General features: G+C 58.0%; 1 protein-coding gene across 1 annotated transcript in view; it reads right to left on the reverse strand.

Moving 5' to 3' along the window:
• Positions 1-15: 15 nt before the first annotated feature.
• Positions 16-9,122, reverse strand: part of FANCA (FA complementation group A) — a 61,613-nt gene continuing 52,506 nt past the window's right edge. Inside the window, exons 32-43 of the mRNA XM_049622786.1 lie at positions 7,166-7,332; positions 6,540-6,645; positions 5,483-5,539; positions 5,229-5,333; positions 4,226-4,338; positions 3,189-3,327; positions 1,921-1,998; positions 1,529-1,631; positions 984-1,059; positions 582-738; positions 338-430; positions 16-130 (exon numbers count right to left, since the gene is read on the reverse strand). Of these exons, the coding sequence (XP_049478743.1) occupies positions 23-130; positions 338-430; positions 582-738; positions 984-1,059; positions 1,529-1,631; positions 1,921-1,998; positions 3,189-3,327; positions 4,226-4,338; positions 5,229-5,333; positions 5,483-5,539; positions 6,540-6,645; positions 7,166-7,332 (1,302 nt within the window). The 3' untranslated portion in view covers positions 16-22. The remainder of the gene's footprint in view (positions 131-337; positions 431-581; positions 739-983; positions 1,060-1,528; positions 1,632-1,920; positions 1,999-3,188; positions 3,328-4,225; positions 4,339-5,228; positions 5,334-5,482; positions 5,540-6,539; positions 6,646-7,165; positions 7,333-9,122) is intronic.

Here is a 9,122-nt window from a genome sequence, read left to right on the forward strand (position 1 = left end):
CTGTGCGCCGCGCAGGGTCCAGTCAGAAGAGCCGGGGCTCCCGGTAGAGGTCAGCATCCGGCCCGGCCTGCTGTCTGCTCAGGAGGGCGGCCCTCACGTCCGGGTCACAGTCCGCACTGGTGGCCAGCAGCTGCAAGAAACCGACTGTGCTCAGCAGAGTGCAGCCCCCAGACACCCGGGGCCTGGGGACAGGGAAGCTGGCAACCACAGCCCGGCAGGTAAGTGGCCACAGTGCAAGTGCCACACCCCCGGGTTGTCCTCTCAATGGAAGTGCTGTATCTACAGCACTCTCGTTTGCTCCTCGACACACACACCAGAGTGAGCGTCTGCGTGTTACCTCGGCCACGTTTGAGAAGCTCTCTTTTGGGCATCTAGGTATTGACCGCAGCAGAAAACGACGAGCTTCTGTTATCAAGCCGACAGGGTCACCCTGAAGAGAGGACAGGTAAAGCCACAGGTCAGGGGATCCCGTGATGAGTCAGGATGCCCCCATCTGCTCACCGTGCCAGTAGGGGCTGGGCCGTCACAGGCCTCAAGCCCCGGAGAGCTGGCTGCACGGGGCTGTGAGGCGTGTCACCTGCCTGGCCCCGGCGCTCCCGGCTCCTGCTGGCTACGGTGGAGAGTGCACTGGTTTCCCCGGCCACGAAGAGACGGATCAGCTTTAGGTACATGTCGACGGCCACGTGCAGGAAGGCATCCTCCCTGATGAGGGCGTCTTCGTCAGAGTAGGAGAGAAGGCTGAAGATAAGGAGACACAAGTGACTCTAAGACCTCACAGAGGTGAGTGGCAATCAGCACGGCAGCTGCTCATCTGAGGAATGACGTCACAGGCATCTTTCCCGTCTGGAGGGAGACACGCCGTGGTACTGAGATCTAGGGCCGGGGGAAGGGGAGGACCGCCTCCTCTGACCACGCACGACCCTGCGGGCACGAACTCCTTCCCGGATTGCTCTGGCAGCAACCCGGGAAGTAGGTGCAGTTACCTGTAGAAGGCGAACGGCAGCAGTCTGACGTACTGATCTGGGGCCAGGCGGAGGAGGATGTGGCCCAGGCCGCCACCTGCAACACCGAGAGGGGATGGCTTTAGTCAGCTCCGTGGGTGCCCGCCTACCCTAGGGTCGGCACGTTCACGGAACGTCAGGAGCCTGGCGACGAGGGGCGACGTCCTCATTCTGGAGAGCAGGCCTGGTGGCGGAGGCAGGCAGACCCCCTGTCCCGCACCTGAAGGTCTAGCGGCACCCTGGGACTCAGCACCCCCGTGGGATTCTTTTGTCCTTTAAATGAGTTTATTCTGCATTTATCCCAAGATGTGGCTTATGTATTTGGCAAGAAGATACACTTTGGGAAATGAGTGAGTAAAGTCAGGCCCAGGGTCCCGTTCTTAACCATCTGAAAGTTATTTCTGAAGAAAGATTAAGAAGTGGGGATCGCAACCTGTCTCTCTGCTGGGCCGCCTGTGTTCCCGGATGGCTAACTAGGACAGACGCAGGCCGTCGTCCCCTGCTATCAAGTCTCGGTGGCCTCTTACCTGTCTCTGTCAACTGAAAGAGCACCAGCCAGGATACCCTCCTCTTCTCCAAACACCCCAGAATCTCAGCACAAATGTCCAAAGCCTTCGGGGTGTCCACAGCCTGTGGCCCACAGAAGAGGGAGGCTGACTAGAAGGTCGTGAGTATCAGCACAGCCACACACACTGGGGAGCCTTCGTGTGTCCTGTGAGCCTTAAACAGTGACTGTAGGGGGCACAGGCCAGGGACCCTTGTGCCTGAGTCCTGAAGTAAGACCTCAAAGGACAGGCCTAGGGGTTCTCGCTTTTGAGAAACCCTTCAAGACAGAGGTTCCGGGGCTGTCCTCCCAGACACCCTACTGAGGAGGTCTCGGGGGTGTCATGCAGGCCCGCGGTGGGAAAGGTCACCTTACCTGATGAGGTCTTCCGTGTGGGGTCAGATGTGATGAAAGCAGGCCCATTAAGGAAAAGAAAAACAAGAACACCAGCAGCTGCAAACAAAACGGGTGCACTTACAGCATTAAATTCCTGGGGCGCCTCGTGGCTCGGCTCAGCTCATGACCTCACGGTTCATGCGATCAAGCCCCGTGTGGGCTCCGCGTGGACAGCTCAGAGCCTGCTTGGGATTCTCTCTCCCTCCCCCAAAATAAATATATAAACTTAAATAAAATTCCCTACGTTGTATCCTCAAAAAGTAATTCTAACTAAGGGCATTGTTCTTTTTTTCCTCTAAGTGGATCTTATGAAGAAAAATTTTAAAGAGACAATTCGAGAATAAATTTTTACCGACTGGGTCATTTTATATGAGCCTTTAAACACGGCTTGCACAAGTGACAGCAGTGAAACACCAGGCTGTTGCTGTCCCTGAGCTGCAGGGAACTACGCCCAGCCCAGCCTCACTCCTTGGCTTCTTGTGGAGAAGTTTATAAAATCCCTAGAGAGAAACCCACACGTCCCACCCTGACCAGAGGCAGGGGCCCACACACCCCGGCTGGGTGGGGTCTGTCTGGACACTGTCCCCTCAGCTCACACAGGCCTGAGAGACTTGGAACCACGAAAATCACTTTCCCTTGTGGGTTTTTCCACATTAAATTATAGTTACCAAAAACCTCAGGCAGGTGTGTATGTCCGGAGCCTGGACAGGTTGACTTCTACGTTTATTTAGAGAGAGAGCGTGCAGGCGGGGGAGTGTCAGAGAGAGGGAGAGAGAATCCCAAGCAGGCTCCATGCTGTCAGCACAGGGCCCGATGGAGGCGGGGCTTGAACTCAGGAACCCTGAGATCATGGCCTGAGCTGAAATCAAGAGTCAGACGCTTAAGCGACTGAACATCCCCCCCACCCCCCCCCCGGCCGGGTGCTCCGACTTTCCAGTTTACCAGTGCTTCAGCTGGGGACACCCTGGAGGGACCCCGGCTGTGCAAACAGGAGCGCAGAAGGCCCCGCGGGGCACCGGCTTGTGGAGAGGACACGAGTAAGATCGAAAGGGAACCTGATGGTCAAGTGTTACTAAACCTGTCAACCTGGTAAACTTCACTTCCTCATCAAGTCAGGACGACCCCGCCCTTCCTGTCTCTCCTTGGAAAAGCCCAGTTCAGGTGAACCATGAGAAACGCAGCCGGTCAGAGCACGGGTCAGAAGCAAGCTTGCCAGAAAAGACAAGTGAGAGAATTTCGTATCTTGCCTCCTCTCCTTGGCAGCCCAGCCTCTCCAGCTGGCTCTTGACTCTGTCTTTCCCGGCTCGCTGGATTTCGAAGTAAAGTGCGGCAGCAGAGAGCCAGGCCGGGCCAGGCGCAGGGGATGCCGTGTCAGGGAGGAGGCAGCTAGGAGATAGGGAGCGTGTCACCACAGAAGCCTCAAAACCCCATCGTGGTCGAAAACCTCCAGTCCTCGGTCCCGTAACCGTCAGGACGCCAGCCCTGCCCACCTTCACGTCGTGCAGGGACGGGCTTCAGAGCCAGCAGAAACAAGGTCTGTGTCCCCAGCAACCCCTGGCAGAGCCCTATGCCTGTGTCAGGCTCGTCCCTGGCTTAGAGACGGGTTTCCCATCTCCTTAACGGGCTTCTGTGCTGTGGACATGGGGACGGGTGGGGCCCGGCCAGAGCACCTGGTCCCGACTAGCTGAGCTTTGCAAGAGGGTTGCGATACACAGGCCTCTGACCTGGACCCCGCCACTCAGACCCTCGGGTTCTCTGCCAGAAAGGGTTTCCAGCAGGTTCAAAACCAGGCCAAAAATGAATGGGATATAATGCAGGAATTTGGCCTTCCTGGTCTTCCGGGACTTCAGGCACTCGTGACCCCGAGCGGTACGCGGGGCACCTCGGGGATAAAGGAGGCTGGGTGGGGTGAGCTCCTCCTGACTGCCTCTAGGAACACCGCTGTCCCCCAGTCCGGCGGGCACCGGAGACCGCCAGCTGGGCAGACCGGATCTGCCTCTCGAACACATCCCCGTGATGCCGACACTGTCAGTCCTGGGCCGACTGCAGACGTAAGAGGAGAGGAGGGGCGTAGGTGGGCAGCAAAGCTGGGCAGGGGCCTGCTAACATCAGTCTTTCCCGAAACATTCTCGAGCTTCTCAGACAGGAACCTGCTAGGTCGCGTCTGTTTCTTCCCTTTCTTGGCAGGCCTGTCCCTACGGCCTGTCAAGGCCAACGTGTTCATGGAGATAACCCAGTGCGGGTCCCAAAGAACAGCCACGCCCCATCCCCTCGGCCCTCTTACCTCCTGCCAAACCGCTGGGCCTCCCACAGTCTCTGCAGCTCCTGGGGCAGTGGGCCCTGGAGGCATCTCCTCCACCGACTACGGAGTTCGGGCTCCAGACGTGGCCACCACAACTTCCAGAAGAGAGAGATCACCAGTGAGCGGGTCCCGGGAGGCTCTACCCGGACACCTCCTCAGCCCCGCAGCCAAGATGCTGAACCCTCAGGTGACCACTGAAGACCGGAGCCCACCCGCCGGCGGGCACCGCTCAGCGCGGCGCACGTCCCGCCCACGCCTCCGGCCTTCGGGTGGTGCCCCGTGCACTTGGGTCCACGGCAGTGCCAGGAGGGGTTTCTCTTCCTCTGCAGATGACACGATGGAGCGGGTGTTTGACACACGCCACGGCTCTTGCAGGGAACGCCACCCAAACGAGCCACAGACTAAGAGAAAAGTGGAGATGCTCGGGGGCGCGGCAGCTCGGCTCCTGTGGCTGCCAGAGCCTGGGCTCCAGCTGACGAAACCAGGGGAGCTGCCTGTTGTCGGGAATCTAAGAGCACAGGGCACCGGGGGGGCCTCTGGATTTCAGCTCGGGTCGTGATCTCCCGGTTCGCGGGATGGAGCCCCGCGGTGGGCTCTGTGCTGACAGCGTGGAGCCTGCCTGGGATTCTCTCTCTCAAACTTCAGAAGACACCCGAAGGAAGCCTACGCTCTCAACCCAAGAACGTCAGGCCACGCGAGGGCCAGGCTGAGCGTCTCTCTGAAGCCCCGAGACGGTGGTCTGGCGGAACAACAGGGGAAACTGAGGTGGGGGACCACAGGCAACTAGGGGTCACCTTGTGCCAACACGGAACCAGAGTGAACCCACACCCGCGTTCCCTCCCGGCAGGCACAGGCAGGGAAGCCTGCCCTCCTACGTTCTGCTGGGTTCTATTCGCCCCTCCCCCCATTTCTCTCGCATGACAAGAACTGGGTCCCCGGTCACCGCGCCAGCCCCGGGAGCGCCCTGAGCAGACGCCGTGCCTACCAGCGCAGAGGTCAGGACTAGGGGGCACTCAGTCTGGCACGCGGTCAAGACCAGGTCTGCTGTCAGGGAGGGGTCTCCACTTTGTGAACAAGCATTGAGGAGCCCCTGGAGGAGAGAACATGCCGGAAGCTCAGCGGTTTGCATGTACACCCCGGCCCTGGAAGATGCCGTGGCCTCAAAGCACAAGTGAGAGTGAGGATGTGGCCCAAATGGTGTGAGCAGGCGACTGGGGAGGCGCAGAGGGAGACAGTTACCCTGAAGAAGTGGACTGTGAGGTCGTGGGTCAGTGCGCTTCCATGGGAGAAGTTTCTCTGCAAAACAGCATAAGCCAGTGAGAAAGGAACCGATGGCGGTGGGCGGGGGGGGGGGGGGGGCTGTGACAGACCCCAGCTGTGAGAACACGCCTTGAAGATGGCAGCCGGGTCACAGCACCACTGCTGACCAGAGATCTGGCCTTTTGTCCTCGGGCATGCTGGCCCAGAATTTGCATGGCTCAGTGCCTCTTCACGTGGCTCCTCCGTGCAGCCAGAGTCCCCAGCCTGCCCACTTCGGCCCCAACACGGCCCAGGAGGTGAGGACGGCACTCTCTGACGGCCCTGTTGCCGGGATGGCAACTCGCCTCTCCACCCCTTGTCTGCGTCTCTGTCCTGCCCGTTTCCACATCTGCCAGCCTTCACGGGCCCTTTTGAGGGCTCTGAACAAAGCAGCCTTTGCTAAGAACCCAAAGAACACCTAGTCTCATCTCCCCGGACTTCTAAGTCACCTTTTAAAGCTGTGACAGAATGGGGCCTCAGTTCAATCTCTAGTCCTATTTGTACATTTTTAAGAACTAAAATGACACTTTAAGCTCGTGGAGCCCCTGACACTGAGCAGTGTGGACGCCGGAAGCAGGGCAGACTGGTGGGACCCGTGGGACCCGTGGTCCTCGCGGCACCTCTGGCTTCTGTGCCCCCGAAACGTCAAAACTAGAAAGCAGCGGAGACGCGTGGCGTGCAAGACTCCACGGATCCTGGCGGCTGCAAGTTGAGGAGAGTTCCGGAAAGGGACTGAAGCTGTCAAGGAAGGGAGCCACATCCGATGCCTGCGCCTCGCTGGCCCCGGCTCCGGCTGTGGGAGGAGGCTGGGCACACAGAGGCCCCGACTGCTGGCTCCCGGAGCAGTACCCCATTCTTTCCCTCGGCAATCCCACGTGGTCCGGACACACACTCAAGTGACTGGCTCCAAGTGACCACAGATGCGCTCGTGAGTTTTCGAGAACCAGCGATCGATCGCCCCTGTCCCCGGGTCCCACGGCCACTCGCCCACACCTACCAGCTCAGAGTTGACCAAGTGGAAGAACTCGGTGCAGTCAGGGGCGGCCGGCTGGCCGGCCTGGGGGCGGCCGACGACAACAGACGGGGGCAGACCGAGGAGGATCCTGGCAAAAAAGAGCTGCGTCAGCAGCGATGGCCTGGCCTCACGTCGCTCCCTGGGAGCTCGGGCTCTGGTCTGTGACCACCCTCCTTACCCGCTCCCGGAACTGGAGTCCTTCCCTGGGACCGTGCCTTGCTGGACCCACTGCCGACATGCACGAGGTCTTACCCCACGACCCGTTTTTAAGCTGTGCAGGAGCCAAGTAAGAGGTGCCCCACAGTCTAACCAAGCTATTCCCTAGAACTCGGAAATGACGTGACCTCCTACTCATAAATATGGTGACAATGACTGTCTCTGGGCACACAGGGTTTTCCTTATTTTGACATGAATTCTTTAGGCTACAGCTTTCAGCAAAGCAGCTCCTGTCTGAAGAGGAAGGCTTCAACGCAAAGCTTCAAACCCTGATCTCCATGGGAACACCAAGGAGAAGACGCCGTCGCAGGCTGGGGATAGGGGAAGGAAACAAGTCACCGACGGAAAAGAAATTCAATTTAAGACAGAATCTCTCCACAGTGCTGCGTTACCATTTGTACACAAGCAGCTCCCGCTGTCTCTGAAGGCGGGCGGCCACATCCCACCCGCTTGCCAGCGCCTGGAGCCGTCTGCGGAAGACTCCGAAAAGGAAGTGCCCCTGAGGAGGAGAGCAACTGCGGGGTGCCGCCGGGCCCCGCTCCAGGCCGGCAGCCATCTCCTGGAAAAAGCAAGACCAAAACGGTCACGTACTTTTATCGCTGGCTCCAGGTGGTCGTCCCCACGAGCGAAGGCAGGGAGTCCTCAGGGCTGACGGTCAGCCCCAATCAGGACTCTGAAATGAGGTTGGGTGGGCTTGGGGGAGTCTCCCAAGAGGAGCCAGGAATGACTGGGACAAGCCTTTTTACTTGGAAATCATTGAAAAGTTGCAAAAATAGAACAAGAACAGTACAAAGAGCGCCGTTACCCAGTTTCACCGATGGCTAACATTTTACTGTTTATCATTTGCTCTTTTACTACACACGGTTGTGTGCGTGCACATAATTTGAGGACGAATTATGGACGGGAGGCACGTACGCAGCAGGCACTCAATGAATGCCTGTAGACTGAAAGCACAAAGTGTGTGCAGTGTCTGCGCACATTCAGATGTAGAGACAGAAAAAGCCAAGCACCCACTTCAAAGCATCGTCCCTGCCACACGTGACCCCAAGCCCCAGGATGCACTGTCTGCCCTCCCCGCTCACCCCCCACCACAGCCAGTTATGACGGATGCGGCGGACAGAAGGGCAAGATGAGGGCGCTGGGGGCTCTTCTTTGTGGGATGTTTTATTCATTGGTAGGTAAATTTCCCCAGTGTTCCAGACCTCCCCCTCCATGGCTTCTGTCACTCCCCACATTCTCTCTATTCAAGCACCTGGAAAGCAGAAACACCACGAGGAAGCGCGAAATCCACACCCAGAATCCTGTTAACGAGGAGCTGCCCGTGTACTTCCAGAGGTACAGATTCCCCGTGTACGCTGTGGACACGGAACCAGAGCGAGCACGGTCTGCACTTTGACCCCAGAGCCCACTCACAGGGTCCGACTTTAACCACCCTGAAAAGACCCGAGACGAGCAGGTACTCGGACTGGAAAACTATACTTTTCATTTCAAATTTTTTTTTTTTTTCAACGTTTTTTATTTATTTTTGCGACAGAGAGAGACAGAGCATGAACGGGGGAGGGGCAGAGAGAGAGGGAGACACAGAATCGGAAACAGGCTCCAGGCTCCGAGCCATCAGCCCAGAGCCCGACGCGGGGCTCGAACTCACGGACCGCGAGATCGTGACCTGGCTGAAGTCGGACGCTTAACCGACTGCGCCACCCAGGCGCCCCTATACTTTTCATTTCAAAACGAGAGCCCCATTTCCACGCCCTCTTAAGTGCGCCTGCCTCGGTGACGAGAACCCGCCAGCCTGTGGAGGTGCCGGGTGACCCTGTGGAACAGTCTCTAAGCCCTCCTTTGGCAAGTGGGGGGCTAGCTACATCATTTCTCAGAGGCTGGCATCCAAACAGAGCAGCCAAGAGCTAAAAAGCAGACAGCGGTGCAGAGCAATCATGTTACTACGAAGCTGCTATCTGCTCAGTCGCCTCTATTTTCAGATTTTAAATGTCCCAAAGCCCGGAGATGGTTCTGGCACCACAGCTTTTGTTTCTTCATTTTTTGTGATACTCACTGGTGAAGTGAGCACACTGTCCCTCTGGGTCTGGGACCTTATATGCATGATGTTGGTTTTCATTCTGCTGCGGAGCCTCAGGACCCGTTGCGGATATTTCTAATAAACATCTTGGGGTGCCTGGGTGGCTAGGTCAGTTGAGTGTCCGACTCTCGGCTCAGGTCATGATCCCAGGGCTGTGGACCGCAGCTCCACATCACACTCCACGCTGAGTGTGGAGCCTGCTGAGGATTCTCTCTCCCAGGGGGTGCCTGGGTGGCTCGGTCGGTTAAGCATCTGACTTCATCTCAGCTCAT

Source organism: Panthera uncia (genome assembly GCF_023721935.1).
Source record: "Panthera uncia isolate 11264 chromosome E2 unlocalized genomic scaffold, Puncia_PCG_1.0 HiC_scaffold_20, whole genome shotgun sequence".
Lineage (NCBI taxonomy): Eukaryota > Metazoa > Chordata > Mammalia > Carnivora > Felidae > Panthera > Panthera uncia.